The sequence below is a fragment of the Cladophialophora psammophila genome (genome assembly GCF_000585535.1).
Source record: "Cladophialophora psammophila CBS 110553 chromosome Unknown aczJe-supercont1.1, whole genome shotgun sequence".
NCBI classification, from domain to species: domain Eukaryota; kingdom Fungi; phylum Ascomycota; class Eurotiomycetes; order Chaetothyriales; family Herpotrichiellaceae; genus Cladophialophora; species Cladophialophora psammophila.
The window spans coordinates 216,329-239,736 of NW_006912922.1; the positions used below are offsets into that span (position 1 = coordinate 216,329).

General features: G+C 52.3%; 8 protein-coding genes across 8 annotated transcripts; 3 read left to right on the forward strand and 5 right to left on the reverse strand.

Annotated features, from left to right (window-relative positions):
* Window positions 1–365: 365 nt before the first annotated feature.
* On the reverse strand, window positions 366–2,754 carry A1O5_00072 (CPA1 family monovalent cation:H+ antiporter; the record flags this gene model as incomplete). The annotated part of the gene is made up of 6 exons (XM_007740693.1): window positions 366–1,567; window positions 1,626–2,151; window positions 2,216–2,349; window positions 2,403–2,552; window positions 2,621–2,650; window positions 2,715–2,754. The coding sequence occupies 6 exons, from the start codon at window positions 2,752–2,754 to the stop codon at window positions 366–368; spliced, it is 2,082 nt and encodes a 693-aa protein (XP_007738883.1).
* An 828-nt stretch (window positions 2,755–3,582) lies between these two features.
* Window positions 3,583–8,034, reverse strand: A1O5_00073 (uncharacterized protein; the record flags this gene model as incomplete). Its single annotated transcript, XM_007740694.1, has 3 exons — window positions 3,583–3,804; window positions 3,859–7,854; window positions 7,942–8,034. The coding sequence occupies 3 exons, from the start codon at window positions 8,032–8,034 to the stop codon at window positions 3,583–3,585; spliced, it is 4,311 nt and encodes a 1,436-aa protein (XP_007738884.1).
* A 794-nt stretch (window positions 8,035–8,828) lies between these two features.
* On the reverse strand, window positions 8,829–10,257 carry A1O5_00074 (uncharacterized protein; the record flags this gene model as incomplete). The annotated part of the gene is made up of 4 exons (XM_007740695.1): window positions 8,829–9,375; window positions 9,430–9,826; window positions 9,874–10,041; window positions 10,131–10,257. The coding sequence occupies 4 exons, from the start codon at window positions 10,255–10,257 to the stop codon at window positions 8,829–8,831; spliced, it is 1,239 nt and encodes a 412-aa protein (XP_007738885.1).
* A 1,266-nt stretch (window positions 10,258–11,523) lies between these two features.
* Window positions 11,524–12,520, reverse strand: A1O5_00075 (60S ribosomal protein L2; the record flags this gene model as incomplete). Its single annotated transcript, XM_007740696.1, has 4 exons — window positions 11,524–11,747; window positions 11,804–12,088; window positions 12,165–12,367; window positions 12,468–12,520. 4 exons carry the CDS (start codon window positions 12,518–12,520, stop codon window positions 11,524–11,526), a joined length of 765 nt encoding a protein of 254 aa, XP_007738886.1.
* A 1,684-nt stretch (window positions 12,521–14,204) lies between these two features.
* A1O5_00076 (uncharacterized protein) lies at window positions 14,205–16,189 on the forward strand (the record flags this gene model as incomplete). The annotated part of the gene is made up of 4 exons (XM_007740697.1): window positions 14,205–14,575; window positions 14,658–14,787; window positions 14,838–15,209; window positions 15,257–16,189. 4 exons carry the CDS (start codon window positions 14,205–14,207, stop codon window positions 16,187–16,189), a joined length of 1,806 nt encoding a protein of 601 aa, XP_007738887.1.
* A 959-nt stretch (window positions 16,190–17,148) lies between these two features.
* On the reverse strand, window positions 17,149–19,932 carry A1O5_00077 (STE/STE11 protein kinase; the record flags this gene model as incomplete). Its single annotated transcript, XM_007740698.1, has 1 exon — window positions 17,149–19,932. One exon carries the CDS (start codon window positions 19,930–19,932, stop codon window positions 17,149–17,151), a length of 2,784 nt encoding a protein of 927 aa, XP_007738888.1.
* A 1,024-nt stretch (window positions 19,933–20,956) lies between these two features.
* Window positions 20,957–21,718, forward strand: A1O5_00078 (uncharacterized protein; the record flags this gene model as incomplete). Its single annotated transcript, XM_007740699.1, has 1 exon — window positions 20,957–21,718. The coding sequence occupies one exon, from the start codon at window positions 20,957–20,959 to the stop codon at window positions 21,716–21,718; it is 762 nt and encodes a 253-aa protein (XP_007738889.1).
* Window positions 21,719–22,248: 530 nt separating this feature from the next.
* Window positions 22,249–23,181, forward strand: A1O5_00079 (uncharacterized protein; the record flags this gene model as incomplete). The annotated part of the gene is made up of 1 exon (XM_007740700.1): window positions 22,249–23,181. One exon carries the CDS (start codon window positions 22,249–22,251, stop codon window positions 23,179–23,181), a length of 933 nt encoding a protein of 310 aa, XP_007738890.1.
* Window positions 23,182–23,408: the final 227 nt, after the last annotated feature.

Consider the following 23,408-nt stretch of genomic DNA (forward strand, 5'->3'; position numbering starts at 1 on the left):
AGGAGCGATGTTAAGAGGGAGGATTAAAGACAAAGAAGCAGGGAGCCTTGATCTCTGTTCGTGCCACTGGCAGAGGCCTTCGGTCAGCATCAAATACAAAGATTTGTATGTAAAAGGTGATGGAAAATGTCCGTTGCTCTAAGTTATCTGCCCTGTGAAGCTCCGATGGCATCGATTCTATTTCCCAATGGCCTCCGTGATATTGTGCCTGCCTACCCATCATCGAAATCCCTTCAATTGAAAATCATGTCATCTCAGAATCACTTTTTATAGAACGCCTGACGCCCTCGCGCAAGGAATAACCACAGTCCCGGCGGACTCCTCTTTGAAGAAGCATCCTCCAGACACACGACAAAGTCCTGCGCTCATGAAGGAGGTGGCCCTTTGCCCTGCCCCTGATGCTGGTCCAACAACAGATGCGGCTTGATGAAGTCCTCATCCAACTGGCGGAACCATGCAGTATGGTCCGCCGCTGCACCCCTTAACAGATTCCTTATCGAACTACTTGCTCCCGCAAGCGGCGTCGATGATCTTTCTGGCTGGGTTGTTGCTGTGCCCATATCTCCTTGGTCTGCACCCAAGGGGTCACTGTCTCCGTTGTTGAGGATAATATCTGGAGCTGAGCGCACGCGTGTGTCATGAGCTCCGGGAGGAAGCGACAAGGGAGACTGTTTCCTTCGGGGCGCCGCAGGAGGGAGGTCAAGTTCTGCCGCATCTTCATCGTCATCGGATGTTGAGCCACTGTTGCTACCGTTGCCGGACAGTAGTTTTCCTTGCTGGGCGGCAATTTCGCGATCACGCTGGGAGATGGCTGAGTTTTTCCGATGGCTTCCGCCATGAAGTGGTGGAGAGCGGCCGTTACTACTGCTATAACCTCGGTCGGTGCGAGCGTGTGAGGCTGGGCCGTTTGGTTTCGCTTCGCGACCATTGCCCACGTAGTCAAGGCCAATCGCCGACGGGCGCGGGTTATGGCCAAAACCGGTGCCAGAACGCTTGTAGTACGTGCCACCATTGGCGGTCTCAATATCGAACTCATCGTCTGAGTCAATCTCTTCGACCACACCCGTGCGGATGCCCAGGATCTCGAGCATGCGTGCCGTCGTGCCGCCAAAAATGATGACCGTCAACACCACCACCACGAGGACAGTGGCTCGGAGTGCGGGGCCATTCTTGCCTTGTAGCCCAGCAGCCAGGGCCACACCGACGGCACCTCGTAAGCCAGCCCAGAACAACATGACCTGATAGTGCCAGGGAAGTTCTTCGGCCACGTCTCGACCACGGCGTTTGGCCCGAAGTCGAATGATGTAGTTGATCGCCTTGGAAAGCGGGAAAACTGCTAGCCACCGTGCGCCACAGATGCCAACCACGGTAACGAGGATGAACAGCGGTTTGAAAACTAGATCTGTCTCGGTAAATAAAGTGAGTCCAAGGTAGATGAAGATGAAGTTCTCCGACAGCTGGGCAGTGATCTGAAAGACGAATTTCGTGGTTAATTGAGTCCTTCGGGACATGTTGTAGTATGCGTAATGTTTGAGGGTGATCCCGCAGAATAACAGCGAGACAATGCCTGGTGTGATGGTCTCAGTGTACTGTATGAAGACCAGAATAAGGACAACGAGACATACCTGACATGTGGACGCCATTGGAGAAAAAGTAGCTTGCATATGCAATCAGAACGATCAGACAGCTCTCGATCTTGGGGAACCTGCGCACAAGCGTATACTTCAAGGCGAGGGCAGTCCCGATGCCCACGACCACCCCAATCACTAGGCTGGTGAAGAAGACGAGTAAGAAGATGCCGATGGCCTCAAACAGGCTGATGATATTCAAGTTCCCAGCAGCCCCTTCCCTGTATCGCTGGGCAGTCTCAAACAGGACGATGGCGATGGCGTCATTGAGAATGGATTCGCCGAAGATGACGGTATAGAGTTTGGGTTCGACCTTGTATATGTTGAAGATAGCGAGGATAGTGACGGGATCGGTGGCGGAGAGGGTGGCGCCGACAGAAATGGCTTCGACCCAGGTGATGGTCAGGCCGTCAAAGGGAATCCGCGTCCACAACCAGAGTATCAAGCCCAAGGACACGGCCGAGATGAAGGTGCCGGCGAATGCAAAGGTCAGAATCGTACCAATGTTGCGGAAGAAGTTTGCCTGTGACCCTTTAGCTGATGCTCGACCGAGGCGCAGATCCGGTCTCTTTGCAAGGAAGCCCTACCTGGTGTAATTCGTAGCCCGAGGCGAGAATGATGGGGGGGAGAAGGAGGTTGAAGAAGAACTGGTAATCAAAGCTGACGGTGTCTTGTATCGCGGTCCCAGGTGTTATGCGAATAATCAGTCCGACGACCATGCCTGCACATGCGGTCAGCGGCGGCGCACGAGTGTGTCGGGGGTTTGGTGCGTACCGGCAAATATAGATATGACGGTTTCATGGACGGCTTGTATTCTCTTCTGCTGCAAGATATAGCTCGTAAAGAGCGCCGCAATCAGCAGCATGATCAAAATAAAGAGTGCCCATGATGAAAAGATCTCTTTCTGGCCAGCTTCGGGAGGGTCTGTATCGAGCATCAATCAGTGAGCGGTCGAAAGGGCACCGTGAACAACAGCAGCGCATGCAGCGTACCATCTGGATCGACGTCTTCAGCCTGGCGACCTGTATCGGAGAATCAGTATCATGCCACGGTCTCGCAAGGGTTGACCAGGAGAGGACTGCATACGGAGAAGACTCAACGTCGCGCCCACCAGAGTTGACGCCATGTTGGCGCAGAGGTCAAACTAGGGATCATTCGAGAGGGCGCGGCCAGGGCGCACACATGGGTAACGATGGGAAATTGAAAAGCAGGAATGAGACGGTATTGACAGGCAGGGAGAAGCAGGCTGCGACGTATTTGGTGATGGTGGTGGGAGGTTGGGGACGACAGGCGCAGGTGCAAGGTGCAAGGTGCAAGGTGCAGGCGCAGGCGTAGTTCCAAAGGCAAATCTGTACACACTCCAGATGCGCAGGTACCTATGCACTACTCCTCAGGACTACAGTACAAGTACCCAGTACATAGCGAGATGCCACCAACTGTTCTCCCCTTCTCCGTATTCCGTCCATAGTTCCCGCTCGCTTCTTCCTCTCCACACGCTGCGTTTTCCACACCATCATTGGCCGAATGTCCTGCTCCTCGTGTCTTCATCCAGCCGCCGGTGCCGTCTTCGCCGTCTCCTTTTCTGCAACATAACGCACCGAGTCCCCTCAAGACGAAGACCCATGGTATACATCGAACACGAAAATGGACAGACAGCTCAAGTATTTCCATTTTACAAGCAATGCCAGTAATAATCCCACAGCTACACCCAGGACTGAGTTTCCTGAGCAACAAATGCCTTCTCACCGTACCCTCTCTCTCCGCCATTCCAAAGCCATGCATGATGCCAATGACATCCCAATCCCCTCTGCTGTTGAGAACGATAGACCGGATTATCCCGCCATTTCCCATTGCCAGATGCAAGCCCTATACCAAATCCACCCCCCCCCCCCCCCCATGACCGCTTTTCTCGTCTTCGGTGTATCTCGTTATGGTACAGTACGACATCCATCTATCATTCCGCTCCGCTGGCAGCCCCGCTCGTAGTGCCATTCGTCGCAATCCCATTACTGCTCGTCCCCAATGTCAGTCTTAGCTTTGTCCCGCCAGCTGGTGCCACGGATCCGCGAGGCGTTCCCGCGCTCGAAGCCGCTGCTGTGGAATCGCCATCCAGAAGTCTATCCCCAAGGCTGGGGTTGTCTGCAACCTGTCTGGCAATCATCTCGTTGCAGTGATTCTATAACATGTCGTTAGTTGCGCGTTTCGGAACAAATGGGGATCAAAGCCTTACCTCAATGGCAATTGCATCGTTGTACAGCATGCTGCCGTCCTCATTATACGTCTTCGCGTTCTTCGCCAAGAGCGCAATGTCATTTTGGAAATCTTTGAGGCTGGAGTACTGGTGGCTGTTGATACGTTTCTCAATCATGTCCATGGCGATGGGTTCCGTAATGAAGCTGTAGTAATCGGGGTACAATTTCTTTGAGGGAAGTTCTAGGAACGGTCCGATGATCAATCTTGTCGGCGGTTCGTCGTCGCTCTCATCCTCCGACTGCTGCTCTGAATCCGAGTCAGGGACTTCTAGAGCCTTGATGGACCCAAAGACGGCCTTGAGAGCTTTTTGTAACGCAGATCGCTCAGTGCTACTCAGCAGGTCGATGGCCGGCTTGTTGGGTTGCTTTCCTCTCTTGCGCTTCGTCGCCGGTGTCTCGTCCTCAATGTCCTCAGCCTTGCGCTTCTGGCCCGCTGACTTCCGTCCAGGACCCTTTTTCTTCGGTGGGGGTTCCTCTTCGGAACTCTCGCGTTCGGGTTCGGGTGAAGACGCAATGCCTGCTGCTTCTCGTTCACGTTTGAGCTTGTTGCTGCGTCTTTTCTCGATCCTTGCCTGTTTGCGTTTGGCCGCCTCGCCAATCGAATCGTCCGAGTCGTCAACAGCGGCAAGCCATTGTTCTTCAGTTAGCCCGTCGTCATATTTGACTTGGGTTTTGATGCGGGCGCCGCGACCAGTGTACTCCTCTACCTCTTCTTGAACTGGATTGTCCTCAGCCACGTAGATGTCCGGAAGTTCACTTTCTTCCATTAACCGGGCAAGTGGTCGGCCTGGCCCATACTGGTCGTGCTCGTCCCGGTCCTTGTCCATCTTTTTGAACAAGACCAACTCATCTTCTGTGCGGGCCATGATCTCGTTCAGGTCGTCATCGTCCATTTCCTCTTGATCTCCAACTTGTTCGGCAGCTTCGGCGGCTTCAAGCAAGGTCTTTAGGAACGCTTCTCGCTCCTCGTTGGTGGATTTGTTGTCAAATTTACCCGCCTGAATGACCTTGCCGTCCATGTCCAGCTTGAACTGAGCGCGCTCCAGGATCTTCTCCTCGACGGAATTAGAGCTGATAAGACGCAGAATACGCACTTCGTTCTTCTGTCCAATACGGTGAGCACGATCCTGAGCCTGCAAATCCTGGTGAGGATTCCAGTCTGAATCGTAGATTATAACAGTATCTGCAGTTTGGAGATTCAAGCCAAGTCCACCTGCACGGGTCGAAAGGAGAAAGCAGAAATATGGCGATCCGGGTTCATTGAAGACCCGCAGCAGTTCGGATCGATCTTCAGCCTTGGTGGCGCCGTCAAGTCGGAGATATTGGATGCCGCGGTACCGCAAGAAGTCCTCCATGATGTTCATTATCTGAGTCATCTGGAAGAACATCAACACACGGTGACCAGTGGCGCGGAACTTGGGAAGAATTCTGTCGAGGAGCTCAAATTTACCGGCTGTTCTCCAGATGGAGTCATTCGTCCCTCTGCTAGGGTTCATCTGGTCTTCCACAGGCTCAAAGACATAAGGGTGATTACACAGTTTTCTCAGCTGCATCAACATATTGCTGAGACCGCGCATGCTGGTTTTGCCGCCTTTGCCGTCAGCCACAGCAAGTCGATTGTGCGTCATCAGTTGCATATAAAGCTTGGTTTGGAGAGCTGAGAAGCGACATTTGACGACTCGCTCTTGCTTGTCGGGAAGGTCCTTCTCTACGTCTTTCTTGAGACGGCGAAGCAAGAAAGGTCGCAGAACTTTGTGCAGACGGCGGATAATGAGAAGCTGCTCTTCTTCGCTCAACTCCATCTTGTCTTGTCCACCGGTGTTGGCGAAAGGTGTGTTGAACCATTCGTCGAACGACTTGACTGACTTGAAGATTGTAGGCAAAACGAAATTGAGAAGGGCCCACAACTCGGGCAGGTTGTTTTGTAGCGGAGTACCGGTCAAGATCAGCCGGTATCTCGTAGTGTAATATTGGGTGATGGTGCTGCTCAATTTCGATTGAGAATTCTTCATACGATGACCTTCATCGACGATCATGTGTACCCATTTGATCTTGCTCAAAATGGGGCGATCTTTGATGATGTATTCGTAGGTTGTGAGCAAGACCTGGAAGTTACCTTGTCGGATCCTCATTTGTTGCTGCTTCCTGCTGTTCGGAGGGCCTTTGTACACGATGCGACTGACAGAAGGAGCCCATTTCTCGAATTCCAGATTCCAATTAGTGAGTGTGCTTAGAGGAACAATGACCAAGAATGGGCCGGTCTGACGCTTCTTCTCGATCAAATAGGTGATCAAACTGATGGTTTGAATGGTCTTGCCCAGACCCATCTCGTCGGCCAAAATGCCATTCAGGTTGTTGTTGAACAGTGAAATCATCCACTGGAGACCTTTGAGTTGGTACTCTTTCAGAGTGCCTCCGACCAGGATTGAGGGCTGGACGTTAACCTCTTCCTTGATTCTATGAGCGACAGCATAGTAATCGACCTTGCCACGTCCTTCCTCGTCTTCCGAGTCGCCCTCATCATCTTCTTCCTCGTCGAGGTACTTGTCTTCGCCCCATTTCTCTGCTGCGCTTCTTTGTTGTTGTCTGACGGAGGCGGCAAGTTGCTTCAGGAAACCATCGGTCTGTTTGAGAAGATGTGTAATGCGAGAATCCTTGGCCTGGCCGAGGAGCTTCAGGTATGTCTCTTCGTCGTTCGCTTTCAATGCTTGCAAACGTTGCTTCGCAGTCCGTTCAATGCGCTTCTGTTCCTCACGTTCCATGTGTTGGTGATGAGTGACCATCATCCGACCAAGCTTCTGTATACGCGAGCGCTGACTGATGGCATTGTTCTTGATATCTTGGGCGTGGGCAACAATGGACTGCAGGTGATTCGATTGCCGAGTCTTTTCCTTGTTCTCTCTGGCGTCGCGCTGTTGTTTCTCCAGTTTCTCGGTAATACGAGCTTCACGAAGTGACTGCTTCTTCATCCGACGATGCATCGATCGGTTCGCGGTCATTGCCAGGTTGTCATAGTAGAAGAGCTCTTGCTGAATCTCACGGCGAAAATCTCGCTGTTTCTGGAGCAGACATAGCTTTTTGTACTCGATTAACGCCTTGACTTTAAGGGAGTCGTCAGCAGTGGGTTCAACGGATTTACTAGTGTCCCAAGATGCGATGTTCACAGGCAGCGCTGCCAATTCTGCCTTTCGAGCTTGAATGCGGTTGTACAGCAGCCGTTCTTGCTCCTCTCGAACCTGGTCCGAGTCAAGACCAATGGGGAGGATGCTAGGGATCTTCTGGCGCCTGGTGCGCTGTGCATAATCGGAGAAGCTAATCGCCTTGATGAGGAGATCGTAAGGCGACTGATAGGTTTCGAAGAAAGATTTAGCTCGAGCAACTTCGGTTGATGCACCGTCGTCCTTCGCTTCCACAACGCCATCCGCCACTTTATCTCCAGAGGGAATGTTGTCCGTGGGCGCGACTGTCGGTTGTTTTAAGGAGGGGAAAAGTTGTTGCTGTATCCTGGGGTGCAACGGCTGGTTCTTTGACAGGGTCTTGAAAGCGAAAATCTGGGTTCTCAGTAGATTCAGCTGTTCTGGTGTGAAGCTTCCGCTGGTCTGGGCGGCGGCACGTGGTGCCTGTGCCCCAGCAGATGGTACAGGATTGGGACCTGAGGTTGGGTTCGGCGCGGAGGAAATTACCTCGTTCACCACCGCACCTGTCGAATCTTGCTGACCATTGCTAATCCCGTTTGTTGTCGAGGTGTTTGCATTTCCGTTCACTTGTAGTGCGGCATGTTGGTTCGATTGTGGATGTTGCTGTTGTTGGGCAATCTGCATCCGAGCTTGGAGTTGTGCCTGTGCCTGTGCCTGCTTTTGAGCCTGCAATTTGCGGTAGTTCTGCTGTTGTTGGACAGCAGTGAGAAATCGATATGCTTTTAAGTACTCAGGATCGTTTTCGGGGACATTTTGTGCTTTCATGCGCTGGAATTTCTGTTGCCTGTGTTAGTTGTCGGCCACTGAAGGTATAATTGGGAGGAAGCGGGGGGCGTTGGAAAGCTTTTCGCGGAGCTTACATACCTGATAAACTTCCTGCACTTGAGCTTGAGAAAGGTTGGGGGGAAGGGAGGGAACATTGGCCTGAATCGCAGGCGCGGACTGAACAGAAGTCATGGTGACTTAGTCGGTGCAGGATTACTGCAACGCTAGGCAGCTGCAGGTCAAGGCGAAGGGTGAAGGGCCTATCCGGGCATCTAATCAAGGTAGGTGCCGTTGTTTTCGACCGGCGCAGCCTCGTGAGGATGGATGAACGTGGCGCAGATCGCAGATGGGAGAGATTCGTGGTGAAGCAGTCCCAGGTGAGGCGAAATTGGGCGGTTGAGGCGAGGGTGCCTGATTAAAGAGGGGACGAAGAGTCGGTCACCGCGTTCGGGCGCACTCCTCAGGCGGTGCTGCGAGTTACCAGTGTTCGGTTGAGATGAAAAGAGATGGATGCGACGCGTTGATTGATGATTTTCCCGGCCGAGGGGCCTTCACGTCTTGGGGAGCGCAACGGAGAACAGATGTGACCCCAAACGAGGTCTGCGGTCTGCAAGTAGTTTGCCAAGCGGGCGGCAAATCTTGGGTCTTTGTAGGTCACGGGATCACAAATCACGTGGTGCAGCAAAGGCATCTCCCAAAAACACTCCGTCTCGGAAAAAGGAAAAGGTCTGGCTGTTTACACTGTTACCTAGGTACGGATCATTTGTAGAGTTTCGAGGCAAATGATAAGAGATTGATACTAGGTATGCTTGCAAAGTGACCCAGATATATGTCATACAACACCGCTCCAAATGCATTCTCCCCTGGGCCTGGCTCTAATAGTCTGTCTGTGGCAAGCAACCCCCCCATCATGGCCCCCCACCACCAACGCCAGACTCCGTCTATCAATCCAAGCAGCCTTCATGATCTCCTGTATGCTCGGTACTTCACGTAAGAACAGTGCGTTTTGCTGGTACAGGAGGGGGCGGTGGCTTCTTTGAGCGTGACGGAGGTGGAGGAGGCGGGACAGCATTCTTCTTTCCAGTCAGAAGCGTCACTGATTCACTGCCGTGAGAAGTTGCAGGGGATATAGATGGGTCCCCGTAACCGCGATCTGAGCCACTGTTCGTGTAAGAGCCCGATTCATCTGCAAAGACATCCTGTTCGTCCACGCTCCGTAGCTGCGATCGAGCGGTTCGAATCATCAAAGAATCACTGGGGATGCGTGAAATCCCAGGCCTGGTAGCTGGAGATAGATCCCTCACAGGATGAGAGTCATTGTACGTCGTGGCTCTGGCATATATCGGGCGAGCTGGCGAATATTCGGGCGTAGGTTGGTCGGCAAAGCGGCCGCTCCGAGTCGACTTGATAGTCGGCCGCACTTCGACCGCTGGCGGAGTTTCTTCCGCTGGCTCAACAGTCTGAGTGTATGACCGAACAGTATTTGATCTTGATCGAGGGTTAGGACGGTTACTACGATTTGATAGCTGGACTCTGCGCGAATTGAGTTAGATCCGACACTCAACTGAGAGAAAGAAAGCCGCTTACCTGGCAGGCCACTCGCTCCTCAGTTGCAACAGTGCTTCTCTGCACTTATCGTGATACGCCAGTTCAGCATCGAGGAACGCTGCAAGATCGGCAACACTCTCAGGATCCGAGTCACGGATTTCTTCCATTCGGCGCTGAACGTCGTCGGCAGATTCTTCATATTTAGCTTTCTGAGTCCGCAGTTCCTCTTCGACACGGAAATCTTCCTTCTTGGCCTTCTGCATCTTTGCTAGAGATGTATCATAGGCCAGTCGGCGCGTCTCGAGTCGCTTGCGAGCGGCCTGGTATTCTTTCAACTGGACCAAAGACCTCTCGAGAGATTCTAGCCAGGAAGTGGTGGCGCTTGTAATGTAGGTTTCCTGTGCGCGAGCCAACCGTTCTTGCGTTCGGCCAAACACTTGGGAGGTCAGCATCCAAGTTTAACTGTAGCACGGGCATACTCACTGTTGAGACATTGACCATATTCCGAATCTGTCTCAAAGTCTTCGCCGTGCGAAATCATGGTCCCGCCCATATACGCGATCGGAAGTGTTTTCTCTTTCCCCTCCACCTCGGACCGTTTTGAGATGGCTTTGATATAGGCATTCGTTGATCGTTGCATTTTCTCGAGACCTGAAAAGTATAGCCGTTAGCGCTCATATTTTTTGTTTGTTTGTTTTTTTTTTTTGGCTGCGGTTGTTCAGCAGGAGTATGGTACACACCCTCCTGACGGAGGCCCATCTCCACCTCAAGGGCCTTGAAGTCGTCGGATACATTGGTCTTGACTTCCCCACCCATACGCTCTCCTGCCCATTGTTTGAAACGGTCGAGTTTCTTGTTGACATTCATGATTGGCAATGTTGGACGACGACGTTTGTCGGCAGTGTGAAGGGAGTGAGAGGAGAATATCTTTAGCGAGTGAGAGTTCTGATGTTTGGGTCGATAAGGGAAAGTGCTATGTTACGCTCTCTGCGTCGGTGGTGAGCAACGGAGGGATCGGATCGGACAGCGCGGTGATCTGGCCTTGCAACTTGAAATGCTGATCCAGGACTAGGGAAAGATGAGCAAGGGAAAGAAACAAGTCCGATGGGCGAGCAGCGTGAATGAGGTCAGAACGTAGAGGGAGAGTCAACGACTGTCTGCGCTTACAGCGTGGAACAAGAGTCAGGCCTTACAAAGAGAAGGCCGTGTGTGTGGATGATGAATAAATCCCCCCCGTTGCCAGACTCGGCGCGAGTTACAGTCGTGGTTGCAGTGACGAGCGACGCGCACACATGCATCGGTCTTTTAGAGTTTCTGAACCCCTTCGAGTTCCACCGCGCAACCAGAGCACCACCAAGAGTCGGCCAGGGCAGCGAGAGCCACTGGTTCCCAACAGCTGCCCCTGACTTCAAACTCTTCTGCGGGGGATTCGCCAGAAGCTCCAGCGCTGCCAGTGACAGGTCGTGTCCCTCTGAAACAATGCGCCACCAACTGAAATCATCACTTGGCTTATCTACCGAGTACAAGTACAGTACGAGTCCACTCTACCTCGTAAATGGCGCAGGGCGTCCAAGTCAAGTTCGCCTCTGGTAGGGGCACAATTGCGGCATAATTTCAACAGCCATACGGACTACCATGTTCCCGGCCTTTTCTCGCCGCCGAACGCCGTAAGCATTGTCATGCACATTGTCGGCATGTAAGCATGGACGTCCGTATGAATTTGGCCTCGTGACATAGGTATTTCTGAAGGAGGCGCGACATTGACACGCCACAAGCCGCAGGTTACTCGGTACAGTTCGAGACTTGTAAAAGGGGGCGGGGTTCAGCTCCATCACCTACTCGATGTTTTGACACCGCCATGCTCTGGAAGTGATGGCATTCCCTATGCTGCTAAAACCCTGTAGAATTTCCCTGTCTTTCTCAACGGATCTTCATTGGGAGCATGGAACCCCAAGCTATCTGGCTTCACTAGCTCCTGCTCAATGATAATGCACCGACTGGCATTCTTTTGGCCGTCAGAGCTTTGAGCCCTTTCACTTTCTGTGTTGCGTAGTGGTAGTGATGCAAATACCATAAAGAGCCGTAACACAATCCACGCCATTTTCAGGAAGTCTCTCGTACAAACATCCACGTCTACTCTTTGGTCTTCTGGGTACCACGTAGCAAACCAGTCCTCCGGGCAGCAATAAGACCGGCCTTTTGACCTTGGGCTGCGTATCGTGAAATAGTAGAAGCCTTGCCGATGTGCTGATGGTTACCACCACCGTGGGGATGGTCGACGGGGTTCATGGCAACACCACGAGTCTTGGGCCAAGAGTTGCGCTTGACAGCGAATTTGTGCTTTGCGCGGGAAGCCTCTGTGCCCAACCGTTAGCCTATTCCGACAGTCAAATAAACGATGCCATGCACATACTGAGCATTGGCTTGTCGGTACGTCCGCCACCAGCGACAATACCGATCATGCCTCGAGCTGAACTGAGAACAACCTTCTTTGCACCACTGGGGAGCTTGACTCTGGTCTTGCCTTCATCTGGGTTGTGTCCGATCACGGTCACATAGTTGCCTGAAGTTCTTCCCAATGCGCCTCGATCGCCAGTCTTCTCTTCCACATTCGAAACGACCGTTCCTTCGGGAACTGCACCTAATGGGAGGATGTTGCCAATATTCAAGGCTGCATTCTTTCCGGCGTAGATGAACTCTAGGGACACCACGCAGTCAGCCAGTGCACCAGATTACGGGTCCCAATGCAAAAACGGCGGCTGGGGAAAACATACGACCGGTAAAGAGTCCCTCGTTTGCAATGAATGTTTCGGTCTTGAGGCCGTATTTGTAGGGCGAGCGGAACTGGACACGGGCGAGGGGTGCACCTCGACCCGGATCATGGATGATTTCAGTCACCACGCCACGAATGTACCCATGTCGCTCTGAATAGTCGAGCTGTCGAAATTTGGCCGCTCCTTTTCTCAACCTGGTATGACTGGCTGTTGCGAGACGTCAGTAAAGGATGAGGACTCAATTGAGCAAGTTTGCGGACGGAGAGCAGGGATTGTGCGCGAGGGGTTGGGACGAGAAGGCACTGACTGAAGATGGATCCACGCCCTTTGCGCTGGTTCCGAATGACTCTACCCATGATGGCGTAGAGCTAGGAGGTAGTTGTCGACCGAAGGTGGTGGTTGAGAGGTCGAGATGAAGGGGATGGGCGCAGGTTTCGTTTGTGTGCGTCTTTGCAAAAATCTTGGCAAGCGGCACTGTTTGTACGGCGGTGTACAAGTAGAGGCACCGCAGTAATTGCAATACTCTTTTTATGTACTAGTGCATCCTAAGGTGGCGTGTTAATTTCGCACGTGATAACTTGGCTCCCGCCCAGCCCGCCTCACCTCCTCCAACTTGGAACCTGAAGTCTAGTCCGCGACCGCCAACTTCAAAGTTCATCTTACTTCTTCGCCTTGTCGCACTGATTTCCTCCTCCTGTGCTGGGTGCAGCTAGATTACTGAAATCCGCAAATGCCTTGGTGGTTTACGTAGTTCGTACCGCCTTCTTCTGACCTCCAGATGATGCTCGGCAATATGGAGCTTACAGATTCTTGCCAACTTGGGAGGCTCGTCGTATCATGATGCTCGTTCTGTTCGGCAGGGCGACACACGTCGAACAGAACAGCTGTGACTTGTGGTAAGTTCTTCCAAGCTTAAACATAGGCGGAGTAGATTGCGAGTCTGCGATCCTGCCATGCATTGACCAATGGATGGGCGTGGCCTGAACGTCGACGAATTGATCAAGATCACGTTTGGAGCAGGGGAATTATCATCTACTCGCGCGGTGTCTGCGAAGACTCATTGCATAGAAGGGCTCGGTCAACCAAAGCCACCAATGCCGGGACTGCTACAAAGACACTCAAATTTGCCGAGCTGAGGCTCGAAGCCCCTGCTCACAGTTGACCGGGATACTCTCCTGAAGCGGATCGACTCGAAAGCACACCATTGAACTCAGCTATATGTACAAGCCTTACCAGCAACTACAACGATCTTGCCAGTGATGCGATGTGTCGGTATCCGTCTCAAAGCCCTGTGGTCACTGTCCCCAATTTTAGACACTGGGTATTCCAGCCCAGTGACAAAACTCCATCCTCACAAGAGTACCTAGGTATTCACCAACAAAATCAAGGCACAAAATTTGGGCGCGTTGTTGGAACGGCAAATGGCATGAAAAGCCGGAGAACCCCGCGCCTTCTCGGAGACTGCTAGTCTCAGCCAGGATTCGAGGCAGGGACAAAGCATGCCGCAGCGACGTTCGAGGCTGGGAAATAGACGTCTACCGGCGAGCATATCATCGGCTCAGAATGCTGGCGGTTGTGTGCGAGGCTGGCTGCATGGGGAAATACGGAAGTGAGGCCGCGACCGCCGCAATCCGAGTCGGAGTCCAAAGACGCTGTTCGAACGCTTGGCAGGCTCTCATCCCCCAAAACACCCTTCATGGCGATCACCCTCCAACGCTCAAAGACCAGGAATGTCCCACGGCGGCTGGTGGTTGGAGGCCAACTGGTGTTGCGGTCTCAAAGGCATGATTAGCATGGGAGGATGTCACTCTTGAGGGAGGTCAAAGGGATGTCGTTGATGCCAGGGCCCGGATAGCGATGAAAAAGCGATCATTGGCCGAGCAGCGCGTAACTTGCCCTCAACGCGCCAAGTGAATTCATCAGACCGCTTCCTGATTTTGTAGTTTCCCTTCACTTCCTCCCTGCGCTCCTGCTGCGACACTCCCGTCCCGCACTGTAACTGTTTCAATCTCTGTGTCTTCATTTGCTCTCCGTTCAGCCATGGCCGACTCCGACTCTTCCTCACTGTCTTCTGCACCATCCTCGGACGATGAGGAAATGGCTCAGAAAATGGCGTTGAAGCCTACGGGATTGGATCGATATTTCAAGGCGGCACCCAAGCCTGAAGCCACCCCGGAACCTCCCAAACGCGCACCCTCACCTCCCCACGAATATACTTTGGCCGACAACCCAGCGATTGCCCTCATTGTCATGTTCAGAAGCCGATTCAGCGACGTGTTTCCCAAATCTCTGCCGAACTACGGTCCGCAGGACATTGAGAGAGGGGTTTCCGGAGAACTTCCCGACGAACAAGTAGAGAGACTATTGTGCGCGCTTTTGGGTCTTGTCATGAACAGAAAGAAGGATGTCGAGTTAGTCTCCGCACATTGGACGACCCGCTGCCCAACAGCGAGCTCTAGGGACGTCCTTTATTACGTTTCTAACATTGACCAGACGTGGACACTATGGCCGGGCACTTGACGACGCGATCTCTGCGAACCACAGCCAGTGGCCGATGGAGTGGAAGGGAGTCAACCCTCTGCACGGAGGCAAAAATTTCAACAACATGAGCCCGGAAGAGCGGGTATGCGTCTGCCTTTCCTCCTTTGCTGCACGCGGCTGACCAAGGCCTAGTTGAGCTTGCTCAAAGCCCTGATTCTTTGGTCGCTTAATTCCTCCGAAGCCGTTCAAGCCCTTATCAAAGAGTCCTACAAGCAGACACGTCGAGACGACGACCGAAACCAGCCTCGAAGCGTCCAACCTTGGTTTTCAGACCAATACCGCCGAAAGTACTGGCTCGTTGAAGGACAGGATGATTCGCATTTTCGAATTTACAGAGAAAATGACGGCAAGACCGCAAAGACAAACACGTGGTTCAGCGTCGCTGGTTCCATTCAAGATGTTATCGCCCTGGCGGATAAGTTCGCCGACGAACATAGTTCCAATTCGAAAGTGATTAGTGACAAGCTACGAGCGGCCATTCCAAGATTCGAGGCTGGCGAAGAAGTAGGCAACGTCCCAAACACATTTTACACCCGCTGACAATGCATTAGAAGCGCAAACGTCGTGATTATCGCCTTGCCCGAAAGGCCGCCTTTGCCCGCCCAGAACCTGGATTCTCACTATATGAGGGACGGACGCGAGGAAAGAGAATGAGATATACATATTCCGACGACGAATATGGGTCGGATGGCCTCTCCAGCAAACGATCCACGCGTCATTCCGGCATCTCTACCCCTTTAGAGACTGGGCCCACCGTCACCGCCAGTGGCAGGCAGGTCAAGTCGAGGGTGGGTGGTCTGTACGGTGAGAGCATGCTGATTGATCAGCGCAAGGAGTTAGAAAGAGCTACGGGCGAAGGCAATTTCACGGAGACAAGTGATGACATGCCCGCCACTATGGCTGCTTCGCGTGATATAAGAACATCAAGGTCAGGAAGACAAGTCAAGCCGACCAGACATGGTTATGCCGACCAAATGGACTCAGACGAGAGCGAAGAGGCTCAATCTTCAGGTAGAGAATGGAGTGGAAATGAGGACGAGCCAGATGAGTCAGAACCGGACTTTGACAGAGAGGAGGAGGACGACGATGAGGATGAGGATATGAGTGAAGATGGACTCGAGCCGGACGAGGTGGAGGAGGATGAGAATACTCAAGAAAGCTTGGTTGTGCAGTTGCGGTATCGGAAGGACGCCCAGACACCTACATCCACAGCAACGGCACAAGCTCCGCCTCCTGACTCTCCCCATATAACGAACAGAACATCAACGGTTGTCAATGGTTTGCAGCAAGCGCAAGCTCAGGCCACACCGAGGTCACTACGGCCCCTGGGAGAAATGATGGATACAATCGATTTTGCACCAGGAAACAAGCAGGCTGATAAAGGGCAGCAACATTTACTGAACGGTGTGAAGACGACAGATCTCGATTCTCCTCGACCGCCTCCGGCAGTTCATGTTCCAATTCAGCCCATGGACATATCTTAGCACGTACGAGTTTATTTTGTGACTGCAAGAACCGAGAGTGGCAAACTCTGGGGAAGATCGATATAGCAGAGGTCGAGCCCATCCTGCCGTGGTGGACAGGCTTTGCGGAGAGAGAGTCTAGTGTACAAAACCTGATGGTCCTCGATTGTGAGAACATGTCAGACGAGGCCAAGAAGGACAATACAACGCATCGAAGCATTGCCCTGTCATGCGGTAGAACATGCTAGGTCATCTATCAGGATGAGACGAGGGAAGCGCCCAAGGCCCTTTTTGCTTGGGTGTTTTCTTTCTGGTGCGCAGATTCTGGATTGATTTTCGTTGCTCCTCGTTCGGTGTTGTCTTGGGGGTGGTTGATTCTCTCTTTTTTCGACTGTGCATCCCATCTGTACCGTTGAGTAAACAAATCATGGATGGATGGCACCTAGATGAATGACTTCTCGAACAGTTTGTAATTCATGTTGGGCATTGTACGGAGCACCGAGCACCTATACCATGAAAGCCGGTTGTATGCTCCATCACCATCAGATCTGAGCGGAGGGATAAATCACCACCAATACAAACACAATAGTGTCGGGATGGCCATGGATTCAATTCGGTTTTGGTGCGCTGATTCTGTAATCTCTATTTGACACACTCCCATAAACCACTCAATACCTTCATTCCTTCGATTGAGGTATGTCCTTCATCAATGCACCAGTCATAGACACAAACACCATCCTAGGCTGAACCCAACTAGACAACACATGGGAGAAAGGAAACCATGTCCTCCAATATTTGCTATCGGCTCTGAAGGTCGATACCACCTGCTTAGGCTGATCTGTATCGAGTCTGCATTGTTTCTTTCCATCTTAGACCTTGATGGTATTCGATGAGATCCTCTTGGCGACAACCAAGCACTCATATAATACAGATCCATCAAATCACTTCATAGTTGCGGAATTTCCAGCCTCAGCTTGTCTTCATGCCATAGGCAACAAAAACCTTTCCCTCAACAACTCATCCGCGCCAGGCCTCTTCTCATGATCTACCTCGAATGTCTTCCCCATAAACCTCTTTGCATCCTCACTCGCGTGTTCGGGAATAGTTGGCTTCTCATTATTGCTTCCGACAGCGAACAGTGTTTGGAGCGTTGTCATAGAGGGAAACGGGCGGGAACCTGTGAACATCTCCACCACAAGACACCCAACTGACCAGATGTCTGACTTGATGGATTGTCCAGACTGGCGGACCACTTCAGGGGCCATCCAGAAGACGCTTCCTTGGAGGGAGGTGCGCGTGCCGGGCGCAGAGTTCATGCCATTGAAGTTGGTCTTCTTGGAGACGCCAAAGTCAGAGATTTTCACGGCGCCGCGATTATCAACCAGAATGTTAGCGCCCTTTATGTCTCGGTGAATGATGTTGCGAGCGTGTAAATAGGATAGGCCTTCGAGAATCTGTCTGGTGAAGTTCCGGACGAGCGGTTCCTGGAAAGTGTTGTATTGCTTGAGCATGCCGGCGATGGAGCCACCCGGGACGTATTCAAGGAAAATGTTGAGGTGCTCCTCGTCCGACGAGGTACCCAAGTATTGCACGATGTGCTCATGTCGCAGGCCCTGTAAGAGTGTGATCTCTTGTTTCAGCGCCGCGATCATCGCCGTCTTCTTCTTGTCACCTTCTGTGCCTTTCGCCACGTTGGGCAACTCGACCTGCTTGACTGCCATCAATTCACCTGTCACGGCATGGAGGGCGAGGTAAACACTGCCGAATGAGCCTTCGCCAATCAAGTCACCCTTCATCCAATTATTCTTATCAAAGCTGTTTCCTTGGAGGAACGAGTTGAGTTCTTGATCTTCTTCCTCTCCATCTTCAGCAACGATCACCGACAGTCGTTCGTTCATATTGTCCGTATTCGAGGTGACCCCAGGACTCTCGTCAAAGTAGCTTGCCCTAGCCGCTTCACCCTGGGCGGCAGTGTCAGAACCGCTGTCAAACGAGACGTATGATTTCCTGTTTTGTTCGATAGGAGATTCTTCCTGCAGTGGGTGCAACGTTGATGAGGCGATTGAATCTCGGAACGATTGGTTCATAAGGTTGAATCTGTTCGACACCACGGATAGTGGTCTTGCTGCAGGAGCACGAGCGGTCATGCCAGTCTGGTTCAGCCAGGGGTCAGCAATGCTAGGAATACTTGGTACGGGAGGAGCATCCTTCAGGCTCGAGGCCATGCTGATGTTACTCATCACGCTTAGGCGACTTTGTGCGCGACTCATGCGTTGTGAGCGTCGTACAGATAATCTCATCGTCTTCTCGATATCCTCGCGCTGGTGGGCTGGGAAGTAAGACGTCAACTCTTGCACAATCATCTCGCTGGGTGGTCGGGCCCCGAAGAATGTACGCAGCTTTGTACTCTGGCTACTGGGGACTCGGAGGTGTTGTTGGGCTTCCTGTCGATCATACTCGTCCGCAGTTGCAATGATGTTTCGATTTCGATCTGTAGTGGTAACTGGTGAAATGGGTACTTGAATATTGTGCCAAGACTCGCCTGTGAGTTTTTGAAGTTTGATCTGGTTGCGCATGTTGTTCGTGCTCAGTGCATTGATGTGCAGAACTTGTGATTCATCGGCCGCTATTTTGGCAGCCTTGCGGAGTTCGTCCACGTCGGGAGGCCCGTCGTTGATCTTTCTCAAGATCAACCTATTTCTCTCGGATCGGGTCGATTCATTGCAGATTCTCATGAGTTCACTGTCGCCCACTCGACGACAATTTGCAGGATCCGGTTCCAACCCGTTGAGGACATAAAAGCAATAATTGCGGAAATGGGTTTCTGGAAGATGTAATTTCTTCAGTACCGTCGATGTAACGTCATCGGCCGTGCGACAGAACTTGATGTTCACAACCTTCGTTTGGCCGCCGTTGTGGATGATCTTGATGACCGGAGATCCCGAAGGTAATCCACCTGGTGTCAGGCCATCGATGCTGGAATTCTGTCGGAGATGAGCTGCTCGTGTGGTTTGATTTGCAAGTTGCGGAGTTTCGGGTCGTCTTCCAGATGTGGAATTCGCTGACCCCGGTTGACTAAAGTAGCCTCCGCCTGAGGTGTTTCTCCCACTGTCCATTGGACTCTGTGCGTAACGATGGGACCTTAGACCTGCGCTGTGCACATCTGTCAAAGGCGAGCTTGGTCTTGATCCGACTTTGAACCCGGTGCTGGCTGAGTTGAAATTCTGCAGAGCGGAGGAGTCGAGCTGACGGGAAAAGCGCTTGCCACTGCCATTGTGCGATCTCGGACCGTGAGTGCGAGGTGAGTCTGAGGATGAAGGGGTTCCAGCAAGGCCATCCAAGATAGCAAGACTATCCCGGTTTCTCCTGGAGCGTAACAGCGAAGACTTGTTTCGAAGCTGTTTAATTGCAACATTGAGTCGGACGCGGTCACCAATTTTCTTGATACCCATTTCCGACAGAATCTTTTGGTCACATTCCAGTAGACTCTCACCCGTGAAATTGTTAGCCTTGAAGAGGGGTTCATATTGTCCACAGCGTATTGAGTGCAGCCACTCCCCAACCTTTTTCTCGTCCCATGCCCGTATCGAGTCCAGCCCGTCATAGACATCGGAGAATTCAGAGTCTGTGGGGGAGGTAAAGAGGCCATCTTGGAGAGCCATCGAGGTCATTTGCGTCCTGGTCGAGGACTCGGAGAAGTTGCGGACGGGAATCTGCTGGCTATTGCCAACATTGGCCGCATATGGTGCTTTGGAGGCCAGCATGTTCGTGTCAATTCCTCCACCGTGGTTTTTGTAGCAACGAGCGGACAGGGAGATGTGCTCCTTCTGTTATCTAACGGTCGGCATTCGAGCGGGAATGGGAGAAGTGTGTGGAGACAAAGAATGGTCGAGCGGTGGATTTTCAACCAGGCGGAGGAATGTGACAAAGAAACAAGGAGTGTGGAATTAGACAACACAGAGTCCGAGAGATGTGGTTGAACAATGGACTAGGCAAGCGTAGGTGCTGAATAGTGGTCTCTAGTGGCCTGTCGAGTAGTCGGATAAGGAGGAAGCGGAAAGAGAGAGGATGAGGCCTCGCAGGTTCATGAGATGGAAGGTCAGATGCAAGATGGATGACGAGTCCGGGCGGCTTTTGGGCTGGCTTGGTGGTGGCACCCTCAAATCGATGTTGTTCTTGGATCGTGGCTGCAGAATCTGAAACACACGATCAGAGACCAACGAGGTGGACGAAGAGGCTGAGAAAGCAGACACGAGAGACGCGCTTGTGGCAGCAAGATGAAGCAGCCATGGGAGAGACAGGGGGCGCACCAGGCTGATCAGGCTGATCAGGCTGGATCAGGCTCATTGGGCACATCCTGGGCGCCTGGGGGGGGGGGGACCCAGAGGCACCCAATCACCACCCACAGGCAAGCCTAGCGACCCCCAGGACGTGCCCAAGTCCCAGGCCTAGGCGCAAACAGTGGGGAGGGGCAAGGATGATTTGGCACCTCTTGTGCCCTTTCGGGCCTGGCTCCCGCCCTTCTGAGATCCAACCATTTGCTTTTTCCCCTTCTCTTCTTTGTCCACAGTGTGTTATGATTCTTTTCCTGGTCTGATTCATGCCATTGGTCCATCACCATCCTTTGCCAACGTCACGCCAGTGTCTCTCATCAATCAATCATGGTACGAAGGTTGTTCGACGACTTCAATACGGTCTAGGCATGGAAGGAGAAAAATCATCATCTTGAAGCGTGAGTAGGCTGATCAGACCCAGATACATGCCCATCAGCCGGGAACTTACACCGCCATGGTCAAGCGATCACGCGAGTCGTCGACCTTTTCCTCCAGCAGCGACACCGCCAGTTCTTTGGCACAAGAATCTCCATCTCCTCGTCCTGCAAAACTGAGTGCTGTAGCCACGGCCGCCACTCTGCCAGCCAAACCTGTCATGCAGTGCTCTCTGCCGCCTCACCGGGAAACCCTTGACTTTGCTTCTATCGATGATTTCGAGGTGCATTATGCCAAAGACCATTCGAACCGATGTACCTCATGCGGCAAAAACTTCCCTACTGCTCATTTCCTAGGCCTGCACATCGACGAGAACCACAACACCTTCCGCGAAGCCTTGCAAGCCAAAGGTGAGAAGACATATGCTTGCTTCGTCGAAGCCTGTGACAGAAAGTGTTCTACCCCGCAAAAAAGGCGTCTTCATCTAATTGACAAACACTTGTTCCCCAAGATCTACAACTTTCGCATTGTCGACACTGGCATTGACAAGTCGACCTCCATGCTTCACGAAAGTCGTCGCAGAAGAGTGTCAACCAATGTCGACCAGGGAGCGAATAGCGGCCACCGACGACAGCACTCTCGAATGGAAAGTAGGAGGAATCCTGCCGCTGTCTCACCAGACCAGAAAGAAAATCAGGACAGAAATGGAGAACACAGTCTCGAATCCACCAAGGAGGTCTCGGATGCAGTCATAAACGATCTCGAATCATCCCTGTCCGCCCTTCGATTTGTGCCACCTAGTGTTGCCCACAGGCAGCGAAACAAGCCAAACCATGGGTGACAACTCCAGGGCGAGAGATCTCCTGCGAAATTTGCGTCTGAAAATGGCAAAGCATGTTGGCCACTTTCTACACAATGCAGTCAACATGTGGCAGGAGAATTGGAATATTGCAGCATGATCTTACATCTCAGTCGTGGAACTGTAAGCCGTCGATTGCCTCTTCACCCCTCACGAGGCTGAGGCTCTAGATGCTTACCACCCCATGGCCGGTCCTCAACTCGATGGGTTGCTTCTAGGGTAGACAGAAGCTTTCATCCGTCTTCACACGGCTCTTGAGAACTCCCCCCCCCCCTCCAGAAAAGTGCTTGAAATCAGCTTCCCCTCACATCGAGCATCCGCGATTGATTCAGCCGCGGATGACTCTGGGCATATACTGGTGCGGGGAAAATCTAATCACTGTCTGTCTGCTCGAGCCGACGTGGTACAGATCCCCAAGCTCCTCGACACAGTTTGTACCTCTGCAGAACATTTCACAAGTGTATCACTCAGTGCACTGATCCTCCAAGCACCGCCAACAAATCACGACAAGTATGGCGACGGTGTCAGTTCATGCTCTGAGCACCGGCCACATCACAATTCCTGAACGATTCTTTGTGGTCCCGGCGGACCCTGTCGCCAAACGAACAGTGCCTTCCTTATCTTTCCTGATACAGCACAAAGATGTGGAAAGTGGGAAAGTCACACGAATCGTCTTCGACCTGGGTATGAGACGGGAGATCGACCTCTATCCGCCAGCCTTAACAGCTCATCTAGCCAACCGAGGACCTGTCTCTACGCATCCAGATGCAGTCGCTTCACTAGCAGCCGGGGGGCTCCGCGTGAGTGACATCGACTACGTGATATTCAGCCATGTCCACTACGATCACGTCGGACTTCCAAAGGACTTCAATGACGATAAGACTAAATTCATTGTAGGCAATGGCGCTCTCGATCTTCTCAGTGGAAAGACGCAACTCAACTTGGGGAAACATATGGTGTTTGAGCCGGACTTGCTCCCGTCAGAAAGAACAATAGAACTACCTCCTCCAGAGGGTGGGAACTCACAACTCTCATGGAAGCCGTTTGCAACCTTCCCACATGCGATCAACTTCTTCAATGACGGCAGCGTCTACATTGTCAATGCACCTGGTCACCTCCCCGGCCATATCAATCTCTTATGCAAAATCTCCAGTCAACCACCCAAGTTTGTTTGCCTAGCTGGAGATGCATGCCACGATATTCGATTGTTAACGGGAGAGTGCGACATAGCGACATGGACGGACGAAACCGGGAGATATTGCTGCATGCATGTGGACATTCCAAAGTCGAAGGAGACGTTGGCTCGATTATATTCGGCATCGAACGAAGGCATCAAGGTGGACGGGGAAGAGAAGCCGGCGGAGTTTGAGGTGATCTTCGCACATGATTTTGCGTGGGAGGAGAAGGCAGTCAAAGAGCGGAAGTTCTGGCCGGGGAAATTATGATCCTCCCTTGAAAAAATAGATGGCTGGGGAGATGGAGCGTGTGATGGGCGAATTCTCCTGCTTTTGTCCTCTGGGCAGGCTTTCATCGACTAGGTTCTTACATTACAACCACGTTGCTCTCAATGGCAAGAGCAATTTGAACCGCCAAGTCCCACCATTTCTTTGAGAATGGTTCTCCACGATCTCGCGAAGTTGATTGAAGGCCGCAAGTGGCAGTCTTTCTTTGT